Source organism: Symphalangus syndactylus, chromosome 21, assembly GCF_028878055.3.
Source record: "Symphalangus syndactylus isolate Jambi chromosome 21, NHGRI_mSymSyn1-v2.1_pri, whole genome shotgun sequence".
In the NCBI taxonomy this organism is placed as follows: Eukaryota; Metazoa; Chordata; class Mammalia; order Primates; family Hylobatidae; genus Symphalangus; species Symphalangus syndactylus.
This window is the reverse complement of record NC_072443.2, coordinates 7,676,085-7,695,974: the sequence shown is the minus strand read 5'-3', so window position 1 is coordinate 7,695,974 and position 19,890 is coordinate 7,676,085. Positions and strand designations below refer to the sequence as shown.

The window sequence follows — 19,890 nt, the reverse complement described above, 5'->3', positions numbered from 1 at the left end:
CTAGAAAATGCAGGCTTGTTGCACGACGTCTAACCTTATGAAGCTCATTGTTTTATTTGCATATTTATAGAAAACTTTTTAGATATGACATATGCGTATGTTCTGTCTTTGTCCATTTGGTCTGCTATAACAAAATACCACCAGTTGGGTAGTTTATAAACAACAGAAATGTATTTCTCACAGTTCTGGATGCTGAGAATTATGATATCAAGGTGCAGGCAGATTCAGTGTCTGGTGAGGGCCTGCTTTTTGGTTCATAGATAGTGTATTCTCTGTGTACTCACATGGTGAAAGGGGCAAAGCAATGCAACTCTCTGGGCATTCCCTCTTTTTTTTTTTTTTTTTTTTTTTTTCAGAGGGATTCTTGCTCTGTCACCCTGGCTGGAGTGCAGTAGCACGATCTCAGCTCACTGCAAACTCTGCCTCCTGGGTTCCAGAGATACTCCTGCCTCAGCCTCCTGAATAGCTGAGATTAGCCAGGCATGCCACCATGCCTTGCTAATTTTTTTATTTTAGGGCACTAATTCCACCAATGAGGGAAGAACTCTCACGACCTCATCATGTTCCAAAGGCTCCACCTCCTAATATCATCGCATTGGTGATTAAGATTTCAACACATGAATTTTGGAGGGACACAAACATTCAGACCTTAGCAGATTCATCATAAACTGATTTTTTAACAATGACTGTTTTGAGAAAAGCAGAGCAAGTACATATTCTCATTTATAGACGGAGAAACTGAAACTCTACACTGGTCACATGGAAACTAGAGTGAAATACCATTTGAGATATCTGAGCTTAAACAGAGACTACTATTTTATGAAGGAAAATTAGACTCTACGTTATGTGCCCAATGGAAAACTTAGCTGACTTTTCTCAGCAGCAAATGGCCCCATGATAATCTATGGTAATCCATAGATTACCAATCCATAGATTACCAAAATAAGTTTATTTTATTTTCCGTTTGATCAGCTAGATAGCCTTAAAAAACATTCTTTTCTTTCACCTTCCTCCTGTTATCACACAGGTAATCTCCTCATGGAAAGTTCTCTCACTTTATGAACGTCAGTGAGAAAGGAGGTGAAGCATTTTGTGAAGGACCCTTAGTTCTAATAGCTGCACTGCTCTGCTGGTTGAGAGTCCTCTCTGGAGTTGTTCAAATTCTTCAGAGCTAAAAAATTTCCTCACTTGAAATAGTCAAGGAAATACTAGCCTGCATTCACCAGCAAAAAATATCACTGAAAGGAAGAGAACTATGCTAGAACCTACTTTTTCCAAAAATAGAAATACCATGTTCGGATACATTTTCCATTTAATTTTTGCTCTGAAGAACAAACAGGGTATCTTTTTCAAGGACGTATTTTATTTGTGCCCAGCACATTATTGATTATGTATAAATATAAATTAATAAAATCGATTGTGAAATAATTAGGATGTCTGTAAATAATGAAGAAAGGATGAGCAGATCAGATCACGAAAAGGGACAATCTTCCCAGGAGGGAAGCTGCCCTCCAGTGCATGAAATTAGTGCACGGAGTGGCAACACTTTCCTTCTGCACTCCTGATAATCACATTGCACTTACTGAAACAGGTTGTAAATTGATTGTATCTCTAAGCTAAACAGCCTTGGAACACTAAAAACAAACCAAACTAAAACAAAGAAAATGGTGATTTTATAATTAGTATGGCCCAAAACGTTGTGAAGAGGAAACTTATGTACTCTTACAGATATAAACATGCAGGGCCATTTGTTTTTTATTAGCTTCATGGGAAAATAAATTTATGTTACACTAAATACATTCTGAGAGGAAAGATTAAATTTTGTGTTTGCTTGGATTTGCTTTAACCCATCATTGAAAATATGTTGTATGATGTAGCCTTAATTTAAAACTCATAAAGTTTCTACATATATTATGTATAGTTAAAACTATCTGCAAATCACTGCACAAATATGAAGAATTATGTGTTTTCATGTTTTCTATCTCTTAGATAGTATTCTTTAGCGTTTTTGTCAGAAACAGTAATTGTACATAAAATTAGGACATAATAGATGGCCCTTGAGTGAGTGCAGTGATGCATTTCTCTCCAGGGACTTTGCTAATGTCAAAGAACAGTTTATTTTTTCCCCATAAATTATGTATAACTGTTTCTAATGTTGTACCACAGTGCCCCTCTTTCCGAAGAATTATTCTTTTTAAATAGGGCAAAGTGGGCCCTTAAGTATATGGAAAAAATTCTAATTTAATGTTAGAATCAAATTATAAAAAGCAGTAATGAAGTACACATCTGGATGAGTCATTTATACTTGATAGTAACAGTTTTACTATAATTTAATACTATGAAGGGGCAGTGATCCATTGCTCAGCACAGCAAATTGGCATATAAAAAGCAATCTCTGTTTGGAATTTAGCATAAGAATTTAATATTATTCATTCACTCAATTTGCTTAGCTTTAAGAACTGTGTAAAAGTGCTGTTACAGCTATATTACAAGTGTAAGAAACAACCTTTATCTTCAAGAAAACTTATATCTTTGGGGGAAGATAAAACTTAAACAAGTGAATTAATCTGGAGGGGTAAACTCTTGGATTAAATAATTCAAGGATAATTGACATAGAGAGACTGATCACTGTTGTTTGGAATTTGCATGCCCAGAGGGAAAGAAGTATACCTTACAGGAAGAAGAAGCATAAATAACAGGAGATTATTTAGCATGGATGGGCATTGGATTCTCCATCATGATAGAAAAAAGAGAATACAGACAATGTGGAAAAATAAAATGCTATAAATGACCTCAACCAGCTCTTGATCCCAAAATAGGAGTCATCCTAGCCATACTAAAAACTGACTTCCATAGTTAATTTTAAAGCTTTTCCAAGATTATTTCAAAACTAGTTTAAGCAAGCTGTTTCATGGTTTATCAATCTTTTATTTATAATAAATATGATTTTTCTGAGTACACACTTTACATACACTGAATAAAATTGCAATGTATTACATAGATCCTGACACAGATTAAATACTCAACAAATTATTCTCTTATTTAATCCTCGCCCATCAGACTGCCACCAGATTCTTTTTCCATCTAATCTCATGTTATACAAATCTTTCTGTATTAATATTTTCCCTAATCTTTCAAAGAAACACTTAGAATGGTTCACAGTTTTCACATGGAGTAAATTCAAAGTCCTGAATGAGTCTTTTAAAAGGCTGAAAAAGGAAACCTATATTTTTCCACATGGCAGCTTATACTTTCCAACTCTTTTTTTTTCCCTCATCAAACTAACATTTGGATAGTGCTTCCTTTGTGTCAGACATTCTTCTAAGCCATTTAAGAGTATTGATACATTTAGTAGCTGACAATGCTGGGAAATAAGTATTCACATTCTAAAGATGAGAAGGCTAAAAAACCTGACCTGTGTCACACAAATAGCAGTAAATGGTTTAAGGCTTGGTGTAAACAATTTGTAAATCCAGAGTTTGTAAGCAGTGTCTTCCACTTGAAAAATTTTCACTGAGTTTTCTGTTAATCAAAATTTGACTTTGAAAATATATTTATTTTAATATATAATAACAATTGAATAATAATCACTTTCTTTGTATAAAAATGTCCTCGGAACTTAATTTTAAAATATTTTAAATAAAATGATTTAAATTTTAATTATTTCCTACCTTTATATTTATAACTGAAAATCAAATATAATAACTTAATATTTTTCATAAAAAAAATTTTACATGGCCGGATGCAGTGGCTCGCACCTGTAATCCTAGCACTTTGGGAGGCCTAGGCAGGTGGATCACCTGAGGTCAGGAGTTCAAGACCACCCTGGTCAACATGGTGAAACCCTGTCTCCACTAAAAATACCAAAATTAGCCTGGCATGGTGACGCGCGCCTATAATCTCAGCTACTTGGGAGGCTGAGTCAGGAGAATCGCTTGAACCCAGGAGGCAGAGGTTGCAGTGAGCTGAGATTGCACCCCTGCCCTTCAGCCTAGGTGACAGAGTGAGACTCCGTCTCAAAAAAAAAAAAAAAAAATTCCAACATTAGAATGAAGAGCTATTTGCATTCATATTTTCTAAGTACTGTTATCTTAAAAGGCCAGAAATTCTTCCTATTTGAGTTTGTACCTTGTATTTTAAGAACAGAAAACACGATAGACTAGACTCTTGATAGAAACCCCAGCAATGGTTTCAGAGATAGAATTACATAATTTAGGATTTCTTCATATTAAGGTTTTAAATAAAACTATAAATTAGTGTTATTTTTCACTCTTGTAAATATTTAAAATTACTGACCTTAGGTATTATAATTTGACATAATTTTCTCTTTGGAGTCTTTACTAAGAATCAAATAACTCCAAATGAAAGTTGTTAAGTTCAGAAAGTTTTATGTTTACAATATCTTTTGCGTTTTTTGCATTGTCAGGTAAAAGAGATTACTAATGTATTATCACATCTCCTGAAATTTACTCCAATATTAACAGGCTAATGCCAACAAATCATGGGCTAATGCTTGAGAATGAAAAATGATCTTTAACAATACATGATGTGTTTATCTGAATAACAATGCAGACACAGCTCTCTGTTAAGAAATTTCAGAAGACTTTACTTCGTCTTTTTATTGCTATGAAATAGGAGGTAGATGTGAGAGGAAATATGAGAAATTTCCATTGAAATGTAGCCATTTAAATGATGTACTCTTCCTTCATCATTCAGGTAATACTTATCCTCAATCTCAAACATTTGTTTTAGTTGCTAAGAATAAAAACTTAAGGAGAGGCTCTTAGTTCCAACAGTTATGGGGATTAAAAAAAAAGCATAGCCAAAAATATTACTTTTTAAAAAATACACTTACTTGTAGACATATGAAGTAACTTTTTTCATATCCATATTATCTTCAAAACCTTAAAATCCTATGAAAATATGTTGATTTACTTTGTCAATGAAATGAAAGATGAAAGTTGAAGTATTTCCTTCACAGATTATAAGAATGAATGGATCCAATAAATATGTGTTATAAATTAATTTCTTCAAAAGTTATATTAATCTATCTCTGAATGTATCTGAAACAAACTGAAAACAATAATGAACACGATAAATTTAAATTGATCTACAACAAATTTTAACAGGTCAAATCGTTTTAATGTCAAAAAAAAGGAAAGGGAAAATGGCCTACATATATAATCTGAGATTCTACTGTAAGAATGAAGATTATAGGCAAAAAAATTAAATAAATCAATGAAACCTTTCCCTAATAGTGACCTATATCCTAAGACGCTACCTCCATTCCATTTACTAGATACAGATGTCATATAATTCATATTTCAGTTGCAAAGATAGCTGTACCTGAATTGAGCTACAGCATTAAGAATGAGCAGGAAATACCATCAGCATCAGAACAGACAGTCTTTGTTCAAGTCATCCCAATAGTAAGATTAAAAATGAGAAAAGAAAATTCAACGCTATGTAAAGATAATTTATTTATTTATTTATTTATTTATTTATTTATTTATTTATTTTTGAGACAGGAACTCTGAGTCCCTTAAACCTCTTTTTCCTTATAAATTACCTGGTCCACAGGTACGGCTTTATTAGCAGCATGAGAACAGACTAATACAGAAAACATACAATTTAATTAAAAAATAATAACGGCTGGGTGCGGTGACTCACGCCTGTAATCCCAGCACTTTTGGAGACTGAGGCAGGCAGATCACGAGGTCAGGAGTTCAAGACCAGCCTCACCAATATGGTGAAACCCCATCTCTACTGGAAATACAGAAATTAGCTGGGCGTGATGGTGCACGTCTGTAGTCCCAGCTGCTTGGGAGGCTGAGGCAGGAGAATCACTGAAACCCAGGAGGTGGAGGTTGCAGTGAGTCAAGATCGCACCACTGCACTCCAGCCTGGGCTACAGAGCAAGGCTATGTCTCAATAATAATAATAATAATAATAATAATAATAACAGCTTTGAATATTTTTAATGTCTTAATATTTAAACATTTTCAATTACTAAAAATTTTGTTTAAAAACAGAAAATAACATTAATGCAAACATATGATCCAATACCAGAAAACTACGCAACTTACTAAAAGACACTGAGTGTTTGAATTGTTAAAGAATCATGCTGATTCTGGATAATACACTATAGAAAACAAAATGTATTTATAAGTTTATAAATCCCAATAAATAATCTGTTATATTTTGATTCTTCCAAAATTTTTCTGAACTTGATAGGGAGTGTCTTTTAGAAGTCTTTCAACTGATTTTTAAAACCATAATACTGGTGTAAGATTGGGCATACAGATCACTCATATAGACTAGAATGTGCAGAAACATATAAAATATATACACAATTATTTTACGGTAAGCTACATAAAATTATTGATTAAAGAAATTGTGTGGGGGACAGCTGGCTGTAAAAACAGAAGTTATATTTTAACACTTTAGCCTCAAATCATAGACCACAATACATTTTAGAAGGATTAAGGTATAATAACTAAAGGGTTAGATGACAATAAAGATTTATATGCATGTAATCTTATTGCAAAAGTGTGTTATTCCATGAGCCACAAGCCACATGTCATAACATAGTAATTGAATGGATTTGATTACATAAAGTTGTAAGACTAATCTATCTGAAAATACCAAAAATGAAAAATAAAGCGAACTTGTTAAAAATTGTTAATCGTTAAAGAGAGCTGTTAAAGTGAAATTTAAACAGAAAAACGGACAAATTGCATAGACAGGCATTTAAAAAGTAATGAATTAAAATAGCTGAAAATATTTAGACATTATTATGTTAACCTGTAATTTCATTAATCCAAAACATTTAAATTTAGATGCTACTTTTCCACATCAGAATGGCAAAATTTTTTAAAATTATATTTTGATGTTAATGCAATATGGAGAAAAGAATCCCTTAGGTACTGTTGATGTAGGGGGAGGGTTGAATTTGTACAATTTTTCGGCAATGTATATTGACAATATTTATCAAAAGCGTTTACAAAATATTTATACCATTGATCCAGAAATACTTTTTAGAATTTACCTTCAGCAAAAAAGACAGCTGCAGAGATGTATGAACAAAAATGATTTCTAAGTTCGCTAAAAGAGTGCCCAGTTCTGCAAGATATTCAGCAAATAAAATGGATATGATTTATGACTGTCTGTATACGAAAACTTGAGCAAGAGGTGGATTTTTAAACTGATTCCAAAGTATATCACAAGTAATATGAATAGAGAATTCAGAAATATAACAGGTTTATTTTTTCCTCATTTTTGGATATTCATGGGCAATGATAGAAATGTAGGGAAATACAAGAAATAGATATTAGAGAGCTAAAATTAACTGTTATAACTTTAATTTTAACAGTTAATGTTTTTAAAGTAAAGCTTCCCCCACCCCCTCACCCCGACCTGCAACAGGCATTTCAAAGGTGTATTGTTAGGCTGGGTGCAGTGGCTCACACCTGTAATCCCAGCACTTCGGGAGGCTGAGGTGGGTGGATTTCTTGAGGTCAGGAATTCGAGACTAGCCTGGCCAACATGGTGAAACCCTGTCTCTACTAAAAATATACAAAAATTAGCCGAGGCTAAGTAGCCATGGTAGTGGGCACCTGTAATCCCAGCTACCTGGAAGGCTGAGGCAGTAGAATCGCTTGTACCTGGGAGGTGGAGGTTGCAGTGAGCTGAGATCATGCCACTCACTGAACTCCAGCCTGGGCAAAACATAAAACAAAACGAAACATAGCGTGTATTGTTAATTTTTGTTTTTTCAGGCAGAGATTTAGCTTTACTTACTCCTTTGACTCTCTTATCTACAACTTTCATCTCCTGAGATCACCCAGGAGGCTTACATGTGTGAGGTTTTTTTTATCGGCTGAGTCTTCATTTAGTTGTCTAGAATACAAATCACTTTATTTAATCAACTGTAACAGAGACTGGAAAATGCCTAGTTCTAATAACTGAAAGCAAAGAAAATGTTTGTTATCAGCTAGAAATCTCTGCCCCAATATACCCTTCTGATCGCCAAATATTTTTTCACCTCTTTTCCTTTACACAAACCACTACCACATCCCTTCTAAAGAAACAACGTAAAGTTCCATCAAACCAAGGTATCCAACTCAAAGCTCAAGATCCTCAGATACACACAATTCTCTTCACCATATCTGATGAAAAGAAGTGAAAAGAAGACAAGTTTTTAATGCTCCTCTCCATCGCATACACAATACACATGATAGAGGAGGGGCACTTTATGATAATAAATACTCCCATTTGGAATTAAACCAAGAATGCTATACACAGGGTAATCAGGGATCTGTAGCAATTATAAAAACATGCCAGGCTGGCATTACAAGTCCCCTCGGTCTTGGCAAGTGTTGTTGTTCCCTGAAGAACCTGGATTCTCCTCTATTCATTCCTTTTTGCTTTCCCAAATTCTACCTTCTGTTGAGTTCAACCTAGTTAGTCATAGTCCATGATTGTATTTGAAGTAGGTGTCAGGGAGTATGTCCTCCATCAGGGATACATAGCTTTTATAGTCCACGTTTTGCATTCAGCAAGTTTAGGTGTCTAGACGTTGTTTGAAGTTTCAAACAGTCAGACTTTTTTCTTCTATCTAGACAGATGATCCTTTGACACAGCAGTTATATTAAAAATACAGAAGACTCACAATCTATTTGTCAGATTAATGTTCCTATAATCCAGCTCTAGTTTTTGAAGGCATTCTTGCCAAGCCTAATTTATTTCTTTACTTTCATTCTCCCTTAAATCCATCTGTAAATTATAAATAGCTATCCTGAGGCTATCTGCAGCAATGAACCTGGGAGAGGAGGAAGTACACTCAATCTGATCTTTGTCATAGGGCTGAGTCTTAGTGGATTTTATTGCCCAGGTCTTCACTCAGTTTTATCCTTCTATAAAGAGATAATTTTCCAAACTTTTGAATGCCCAAATGTCTCGGTTTTCTTTTGACCTTTTAATTTCTTTTTTTGTATATATATTTTTTATTACACTTTAAATTCTAGGGTACATGTGCACAACGTGCAGGTTTGTTACATGTGTATACATGTGCCATGTTCGTGTGCTGCACCCATTAACTCGTCATTTACATTAGGTATATCTCCTGATGCTATCCCTCCCCCCTCCCCTCACCCCACAACAGGCCCCGGTGTGTGATGTTCTCCTTCCTGTGCTCAAGTGTTCTCATTGTTCAATTCCCACCTATGAGTGAGAACATGCAGTGTTTGGCTTTTTGTCCTTGCGATAGTTTGCTGAGAATGATGGTTTCCAGCTTCATCCATGTCCCTACAGAGGACATGAACTCCTCATTTTTTATGACTGCATAGTATTCCATGGTGTATATGTGCCACATTTTCTTAATCCAGTGTATCATTGTTGGACATTTGGGTTGGTTCCAAGTCTTTGCTATTGTGAGTAGTGCCGCAATAAACATACGTGTGCATGTGTCTTTATAGCAGCATGATTTATATTCCTTTGGGTATATACCCAGTAATGGGATGGCTGGGTCAAATGGTATTTCTACTTCTAGATCCCTGAGGAATCGCCACAATGCCTTCCGCAATGAAAAAATGCTCATCATCACTGGCCATCAGAGAAATGCAAATCAAAACCACAATGAGATACCATCTCACCCCAGTTAGAATGGCGATCAATACAATGACCTTTTCATTTCTTCTTGAAAACTGGCCATCCTTTTCTGGGCTGATCTCTTGCCTGTAAAATCCTGGTAAACACAGAATATGAAAGTATATTATTAATTTGTCTCTTTCCAATCACTTTCTCTAGAATCACAAGTTCCTCCGGCATCTAAATCTTGATGCTGAGTATTCATCTTCCTCTTTCTATCAACAGCATTTAACAGTCTCAACCCCTGCTTTCCCACCAAAATACATTCTTCGCTTTGATCAACTAGTGTTTTCTCCAATATCGCTTCCTATCTGAATGTTCTCTCCTTTTCACTCTGCACAACTAGAAGTTCCTCCTCTTCCTGAATTTTAAATATGGAAGTTTCCAGTGGTCAGTTCTCAGACCTCTTCTTTTCTCCATCTAGACACTGATGGGTGAATTAGTCAATTTCCATAGCTCTAAATAACATTTATACAATGATAAATCTCAAATTATCATTTTTGGCCCCAGGCTTTCTCATGACATTATTTTAACTAGATAACAATATAGTTGTGTTACTCACACCAAAGAAATATACAAGCATACACACATATATTTTCAGATGGAGGTGAGGAGGAAGGAAAGGCCTGTATCTATACAAAATGATATATGTATATTTGCTTATCCAATCTTTTCCTTAAAATGTAAGCACAATGGCAATAGTGATTCATATATCAAATGTTATATCCCCAGATACCTAGTATAGTATAATATTTGTTCATAGGATGACTGGTGTAACACACGTTAATGTATTATTTAATATAAATCATGTTAATTTTCAAAATAACTCATTCTAATGCAGTTATGTATTCTATGACTAAACACATTACCTAGAACAATATTTTCCTGTCTTTTCCAGATCCTAATGCTTTGGCTGGCCAGAATGGCCCTGACCATGCTCTCATAGGAGGAATAGTGGCTGTAGTTGTATTTGTCACGCTGTGTTCTATCTTTCTGCTTGGTCGATATCTGGCAAGGCATAAAGGTATGTTATATTTAGTCAGAGTACTGAATGTTGGCAAAATATTCTAGACTAACTTCATTATAAAATATGATATCAGTGCATATATGTTTCTGTACATGTGTGTAGAATAGGGAGATAGAGAGAAATGCTAAATTATTTCAGTGAATTCTTAATTATTTTACTTAAATTTAAAGTTGGATTAGCTTAGCAAAATAATGTTTAGCCAATGGCCAGATGTCATAGAGTAAGCCACTGGCTCAGAAAAATAGAAAAAATATGGAAGAAAGTTTGTAATTTATTTCTAGAACTGAAATCCAACTGTAACTATTTGGTTGATGTTTTTGTTTGTCAGTTTGTGAACATCTGCGCAACCATATTTAGTGAGGAAAATATATATTGTGCAATGGGCCAGGTACCACTTTATTGCTATAACCTACTTTTAAAGAAGTTTACCAAAATAAACGGTGACAAGTTTGACATGACCATTTTTAAGATCTTGACAAAACGTAGTCCCAGGTACTTGGGAGGCTGAGGCAGGAGAATGGCGTGAACCCGGGACGGGGAGCTTGCAGTGAGCCCAGATTGCGCCACTGCACTCCAGCCTGGGCAACAGAGCGAGACTCCATCTCAAAAAAAAAAAAAAAAAAAATCTTCACAAAAGACCTTGTTTGCTCCGGCTATGAGGTTCACATTGATTTTATCCATCATTAAAGAAGTCACAATTACTTATTACCCATTTCAGTTTGGCTCTTGCCTGTAGTAAATCAAGCCACAGCTTCACCTGCAGCATACCCGAAAACTGAAAGGAAAGAGTGCAACTTCAGAAGAGTCAATCGGGTAGCATATTAGGTCTCAAAACTCTGGCAAAAGTTTTTTCCCAAATAATGTAGCTTTAATGCTGGGTATTTTACCAGTCTCACAGAGCTAACATATTTTTCTTCCAATATATGCAGGAACGTATTTAACAAATGAAGCTAAAGGAGCTGAAGATGCACCAGATGCTGATACAGCCATTATCAATGCTGAAGGCAGCCAAGTCAATGCTGAAGAGAAAAAAGAATATTTCATTTAAGATGCAGGCCAAGATTCTGAGTTTTACTACCAGGCTGACTGCTGGAGAAAACTGGCTATCATCTTTCAGAATTCATTTCTACCATCGTCTGCTACCCTTATTAACTCCCATACTGTACTGCTATCAGTAGCCAGTGTATACCAACAATCAGCTGTTGAAAGCATCATTCTTTAATTACTGTACCATCCATAATGCAGGACATTTCTTACTGCCTAAATTTCACACCATTGCTCTTTTAACATACAGTGCTTGAATATACAGCCTTAACAATGTTAATCATCTCCTTGGATCATGATATTGAGTGGTTTTTATACATTAAAAAACGTATGCAGAGTTTTTTCCCCCATTTTTTCCCCTTCAAGTCATAGATCTTATCAGTTTGCCATTGGACAGCTTTCACAAGTAACAGGATTAAGGAAGGACGTAATGTACTTAAGAATAAGTGAAGGTTAGAGGTTTACAATTAATGTTTTCTGCATGTCTGTCTTCAAAGACAACATGCTTTGGAAACATTTCCTAGAAAACATAAAATTAAAAAAAAACACTATAGTGTAGTTTTTGGAATGGTGGAGATTATACTGGTAAAGCTGTATCGATTTGCTATTGAAAGATAGTATTTGATACAGAAGCCATGTGTACCAATTGCAATCATGACATGGTATCTTCTATAATTATATAGATCTTACTATTAGGATATTGTAGCTTCATTTACCAATAAATTATTCCAAATGATTTACTGCTTTTGGAATTACAAAGATTTAATTCATTTCTCTAATTTGATTCTATAATTTATTTGCTTCATAAAGATTCACTTGTCTAAACAATATTGAAGTATCCATAGGGCACAATTTTCAGACATTTTAGTATCTGTATATAGTGCATATAATAAATCCAATTAAACATTATTTGATACATATTTAACTTTTTTGGCTGTATGTAACTCAGTCATAAGTAAGCATTTTCTAACCTCCATTATATCCCTTTAAATATTACTTAAACCAATATTATAAGTAGATAACATGTATTAGTATTTTTGTCTGTATGTCCTAGCACTGTTCAACAACAAATTTTTCTAGTTCTTGTTAATTTTATTTGTTATACAATGGAAGCACAATGTTATAAGGAAAGGTAATTTTAAGCTAACAACCAGTGCACAGCCTCAGGTTTTAAATTACAACCACAGTTGAATAATAACCTAAAAATAAATTTTAGTTTGCTAAAAATTTACAAATTTTCATTTTGCAGTTCCAGAGCTGCTGACCTATGTTGGTTTGCCAAAAAGAAGTGTTTAAGATATGTTTTCTGTATAAATGAACTAATTCTTTATATTAAATTCCTGTCTATGCATTTTGTGAGGTACAAACTGATGAAACAGTGAGTGATAGAGAATTCCTGCCATGCTTTTAACTCCAAAGTGAAAGTCTCTTTCTCTGGATGATTTTAAAATTTTGGTGTATTTAACCATTAAGAAATGCTGTATTCTTAAATATGACACAGTTAATCTAAAGTCTTATTATTTCTTCTAGTAAAATAAAATATTGTTAGATTAGTTCTCATTAAATTTATTATATGCTAAAGAATAAAACTCCAGTTAGATTAAAAAAAATCCCATTTACAAGCATTGCACCTTTAAGAAGAAAACAAATATGACAATATGGTAGCTATACTTGTGATGTCTGACGCATGATGGCCTATGGTTTTAAAAATAGTATTGTGGAATATATTTTTGGGGAATAAGAATGGTTGAGTGCAACATCATGTATTAATATCAAATGAAAGACAAGGGTGCTGTATCTTTGATTATTTATCAGAAAAGTATAAATCTTTTAAGGAAAATGTTAGAATTTTAAAGTTTTTTTTTTGATTGTTGAAGCATTTATCTTGTTGCTTTCTTATAAAAGAAAAAGGACGATGTCAGTCAAGCAGCACTTTTTCAGAATATACAGAACATAAATAATATGATGTGGTTGAGTGTTAACATAATAAATCATATACAGTATGACATTTTAAGGAAATAAGTCTGCATTGATGTGATTGCATGCTTGTTTTTACAGTTCACTCCATACCATCTGTGGAAAAATGCAATAATATGTTAATATAGTATGGTAGTTTGAGAGAATCAGGTAGGTGCTACTAGACACATTGAAACTAGAATAGGTTTATAAACTGTTCATATCTTTCAATGCATAATCTTTAGAAAGACTCCACAAAACAAAATTCATCCTGTTAGTACAAAATGGAAAGGTTCTTATTACAGAAGTAAGTTGTATGAACTGCATCATCAATTACTATTTAAAGCCTAATTTCAGGATGCACTTACAAAATTGCTACTCTTCATCGATGGCGTATTTACATCCCTCTTCATTTCATCTATATTCTACTTGGCTCCAACAACTAAATTGTTGCCTAAATAACTCAATCATTATTTATAGCACTGTAAAATTAGAAATCCGAAATTGGTTGCATTTCATGATTTTTGACTCTTTTAACCCTTCAGAGTAATATAAAATCTCATTAGAACTCTTATAAAACCAGTTAGCTAAAACAACTAGATTATTATACTAGTTACAAATGCTGGTATATTATAATTTGTGGGACCTAATTAAATGTTTGCCTGTTAAATATAGTTTGCTTTAAATGAGACACCCTGTTCTGAACTGGAGAAAATAATATCAATGAAGTTACATTTTCATACCTGTTAAAATTATTTAATTTTCAACCAAACAAAAAATAAATTGTAAAAATTATGCTCATTTCTATTCCAACAAGTCAGAAAATAATGACACAATATTTCTAAATGAGAATGATGTCAATTTCGTTGTCTGGAATGTGCACACTTGCGTGCGCATAGAGTCAATTTCTGTCTCTTCTGAGTGAGCACAGTAGGTAGGGAACTCAATGGAAGCAGTGTGCACACACACACACCCTTAGTAGAATATGGAGCATTATTCTTTACCAAAAGTAGCTATTCTCTGCCAGTGTACTGTTTACAGTGTAAATTGATTGTCCTCCATCAAAATCAAGTCTAAGCAGCATTTTTCTTTTCTTTTTTATTTTCCATTTTTGCGTGTTCTAGGTAGGATTATTATCAAAAGTAGGAGGAAAAAGAAATGTTTGTGAGTGCAAGATTAAAGACAGCGCCTGAGCAGAGTATTGATGGTGTGCACGTTTGTGTGTGTGTATATGTGTGTGTATAAGTGAGAAAGAGAAATCGAAAAGAGAGAGAAATTTCAACTTGTTTTCTTTTACCAGAGAATCCAAGAAGCAGTTTAAGGAACCTGATATTGGAGTTTAATCTAGAAACTGGATGATCTCATATTGATTCAAGATGCTTAATCTTTCATTGAAACTCCACAATTAAAATAACACATAGAGAAAGAAAACTAACTTTCCTAAATATGGCAAAGAAACTAACACCTCATTTATTTTTATTTCTTTGTAAAAATATAAATATCTCAATCAAAAGTACAGGCTCATTTGTAATTATGTACTCATGATTGTAACAGCATTGAGATTCCATATAGGCACATGTATAGCAGCTGTTTGACAGTGATGGCTCTTCCATGTAACATAGCAGTTATCGTGTAATTTAGTGCCACTTATTGCAAAGTGTTACCAAGGGGAACATTTCAAATGCCTTTTGTTTTTCTTTGGACATCAAGATAATTTAGTGAAAAACAAATATTAAATTTTACATTATGCTTTTTAATTGTGGAGAAAATGCAAAACCTCATGTCTTACTGCAACTTTCCCATGGTATTGCTAATTACTTAGAGTCGCTAAAATTGCCCAGTATTATTTCCCTTTGCAAATGGTAATCTCTGATAAAACAATACAAAACAAAAAATAACCAGTAATCACAGCCAAATAAATGAAACACCTAATGAGAATTACTGTTGAGTAATGCTTTTTATTAAGTGGCACAAAGTACACACTAAAAACTATGCAAAATATAGGTAACTACAGTGTACGTACATGTAAGTATCTTGTACTTGCTGTGTATGGATGTTGGAAACCCATGTAATTATAATATGCATTTTGAATATTGGGAAAGAGGAAATCTTAGTGTAGATAATAGAATTTGTTTTCAAATATACACTGGCAATATTGAAATATACTCAGTGCAATATCTGCAGTTCTATTGCTGGATACTTACTGCAAAGGGATTTTAAAGAATTCTTCAGCAAGATCCAAGAGGTTGCTAATCTTCACCTCTCACATACTAAAGCATTCATTAAAAATACAACTAATTCAAGGACAAGTTAAGTTTTTCTTATTAATGTGACACAGTAACATTTTTATTTGGATTAGTTTTTGGTGTTATTGCAGAGAAAGAAATAACCTGAGTTTTAAATTTCGATTCATATCTCATTGAATTGGGAATTCTTCAGTTTTGTTTGAAATGTGTGCATGTTTTCATAGATTGTAGTCCTTTTATTATAAGTACAAATGTATTCAATGAAAGAACATAGGGTAATTTTAATAGTTAAAGTCACTATATCTTAATGGGAATTTTTAAATATCACTTCTTTTTCTATTCATTTTTTTCCCTTTCTCTCTCTATTCTACCCCCAAACAAGCCCTTTGCACTCATACCCTTCCAAAGGCAATGGATTGAAAGTAGCAAGATAATAAAGAGAGTTAAAGGGGACAACGTATAAGAATGGGTTCTAAAATCATCAGCATTTTTATGTATTGAGATTATTAATATTGAATGCAATAGTTATTGGATATAGCTGGTAAGTTCTCTGCCATGCATACTTACAATAATCCTTCTACCTCTCACTTTTAACATGGGCTATGATACTTCAATATAAATAGAGGAAATAATTATTTACCAGATATCCCAGGAAGCATTCTTACGGAACTATTATAACAGTGCACTCCCCACCCCCTGGGAAATCTCAAAAGCCAAGTTCTTCAGTGTATTCTATGGTGTATGAATCTGCATTTGTTTTTCCTTTTCTATCATTAGCTTTTCCTAAAGGCAAAATATTATAACTTTATAAGAATAGTCCTTCTCATACCTATTTAATATTTCAATGTTAATATAGTTGTATTGATTTTTAAAAATAATTAAAATGGCAACACTTTGCGATCCAATCTGATATTTAATTTTTAAAATGTAACAATTTCTTAAAAATTCATGCTGTGTTTTAAGTAAAACTCATGTATATGAATTATTTTACCAAGTATTATCTGTATGAGACAAATTTAAGTATTTTAAAATTTTCGCCTTATTAATAAATAATCCTCATATAATGCACAGTATTGCCACAAATGCCCACTTCATTTTGTCTACATAGACATATTAAGAATTTTTCAATGATGTAATTTAATTATCCTAAAAGAAATGACAGATTCTTCTGTAGGAAAAAATAAAAACGTGAATATCTCAAATTATAATGGTGAATCTCTAAAATATGCTTAAAGTAAGATGTTTCTATGTTATGTGGTTATGTTATCAATAATATTTGGTTGATCTTCACATATTTTATATGCATATATATATCAAGAAGTTATATATATGTAACTCAAGAAACTCAAGTTATATATATATCTCAAGAAATGTATGATTATTTTGGAGAGAATGGGCCCAAATGTGAAAAAGATGTTAAAAAAAAACAAAAAAACAAAAAAAAACCCACTATTTTCCCCTATGAAATATACTGTATATTTCAAAAGAAGAAAAGTTAAAAGAGATTTGAAGATTGCAGGGGCAAAACAAAAACCTACCAGGGCTCAGCACTTAAGCACTTTTCCCACATCCAGGGTCAAAGCAGCAGTAACTACGTGGACTTTTAAGTGCGGTATGAAATGCAACATTACACTTACAAACAGTACTGTCAAACCTCAAATGCTTTCTTTCTTCAGATGCTTTTTCGTGTACATGATGCTAGTAGACACTTTTCTCTTTATATTTACTGATAGTGAAAATCATACGCAATAAAATATTGATGTTTGAAAGCAGTGGTCACCAATTGGTTAAAAAACTATGAAATGTAAACTGAATTGTTCTATCTCTATCCTTTTTGCTTTTCTCTGTGTTTTTAATGTATTGAATAAATCTCATAAATAGAAAGAAAAATAATCTAGAAATTTTTCAAAGCTAGTACTCTTTCTCCTTATAAATGTATACAATTTTAATCTTTTTACAAATTTATTTAACTCTACTTACTGTACTTATTGTAGATTCAATGACGCAGTTAAGTCATCACCCAAGGATTTATGAATTTGAGATTACTGACCTGTTTTCTTCATATTGCATTCACATCAATATTTGTGAATTTGTTGTTTAGCTTTTCATTCACCCAAAAAATATTCCCTCAAGAAAGCTCCATTTTTATCATAAACATTTCAACATAACCAACATTAGAACAAGTCTGCCATGTTAAAAATAATTTAAAGACTTATCTCTGAAAATGGTATCCAGAAACGCAGGTGTTCCCAGTAATGTAGCTTCAAAAATAAAATGTGCTATTTATACGACATGAAATTCATAACTTTTGGAAGGGTATATTTATGACAGCATAAAAAATAAATTCTGTGCTATAAAGAAGATCCAACAAAATTAACCATATAAGCACAGAAAATAGAGAAACACAGTTATTGAATCTACTCTTGTCATTAACATTTTCAAAAAACAAAATGCATATTGTAATATTTGGTACATGACACTTGCATGTTGATATGCCTATATACTTACAAAGTATTCAATGTGTACTTAGCGGCGCTTAAAATATGTCATGTACAACTCTTATAAACATTTTTACAGGGTTCCCATTTGCACTTCATCTTTCAGTAAAGTCTTGTCAGAAAAAAATTGTCTGATAAATATGGAAAAATAAAATTTGAATTTTAGTTATCTGTTGGACATTACCGAATTGTCTATTCATTTAGTACATTTTCTTAACCTTGAAAATAGACATTGAAAGATGGAACTTTCTTTTTTCCAGTGACAGGTCATTAAAACGATGGTACAAAACATACTTCTCTATGCCAAACACATTATTTTGAATACCTTTTTTTCAACTGCATATATTATCCATCCATTTTAGTTTTCCTCGATGATGCCCATTTTCCTTGTAAATTTCTAAGTGGAAGTTTTAAAAATTAAGCATCAGTAAAATAAATGTTATCTTATTTGTACAACATTTAATCGTTATTCCTTGGAATATATGAACCATGTAAAGTGATGACTAAGGGTAAAAAAAATGTTGCTGACTTAGGGAAATTTGCTTGAGATTGCCAAAATTTTAAAACTCTGTAAAGGTAATTTTACATTCACTTATGTGTGTTTACTAATGTTGAGTAGGAACAGAAGCAAAAATACCTAAACCTATTTTTTTAACCTTCATACTCTAACCAGTATTATATATTTCAGCTACCTAAGATAATGCAATTAATCATATATCCAACCTAAGCTTCTGCCAATAAGGATTTCAGATAAGCTTTTAAATTTATGGAGGATTTTCTTTGTGTCTTTGGAAGTTCACTTACCATAAAGTATTTTGTAGTCTACTTTAAATAACAAATTTTGTTATACAGGGTAAGCCAAAGGCTGTACAAGATTTAGTGTCATTGGGTCTCATATTTGTGTTAGACCATGAAATATTCCATTAAAATTTATCTGTAAATACAAGGCAAGATTTTGTATCTGGTTTATTTTATTAAATAACATTTTATTTTGTTTTTAATTCACATTTTTTCCATTTAATATAAAAAAAATGCCCTGCATTACAGGTTAGGAGATTTGACACTGTATCGAAGATCAGATTCAGCACATCTGAAAGAAAATAATGGTATTTGAAGTAAAACATTCATCCACATGTGTTCTTTTTTTAAAAAAAAATTACCCAAAATGCCCACTCTTGTGCAGCTTTTCAGCTGTATACAAATATGGAACCCATGCTTGCTAGGTGAATCAACTCTGTTTTCATAATGGCAATTCTTATTTTGTTCAAATAATGTATAGAATTGAAGGCACACTAGAAATTCTGGTTCGTACAATTCAGTAAAGGACATTAAGTCTAAGTGTTATTAATAATTGGGTTTTGATGCCTATGAAGGCCCTCATTATATGATAATTCCAGGATAATGCTAATATATAACAATATATACATTTAAACTAAGAAGTTCCAGGAAATGTATGGTTTTTTAAAAATTT

At 32.9% G+C, this 19,890-nt stretch overlaps 1 protein-coding gene across 6 annotated transcripts in view; it reads left to right on the top strand.

Moving 5' to 3' along the window:
• Positions 1 to 19,370, top strand: part of CADM2 (cell adhesion molecule 2) — a 1,117,716-nt gene extending 1,098,346 nt beyond the window's left edge. For all 6 annotated transcript variants that reach the window (XM_063630530.1, XM_063630529.1, XM_055260304.2 and 3 more), the window contains 2 exons: positions 10,547 to 10,672; positions 11,605 to 19,370. In XM_063630530.1, the coding sequence (XP_063486600.1) occupies positions 10,547 to 10,672; positions 11,605 to 11,723 (245 nt within the window). In that variant the 3' untranslated portion in view covers positions 11,724 to 19,370. The remainder of the gene's footprint in view (positions 1 to 10,546; positions 10,673 to 11,604) is intronic.
• The last annotated feature ends 520 nt before the right edge of the window (positions 19,371 to 19,890 follow it).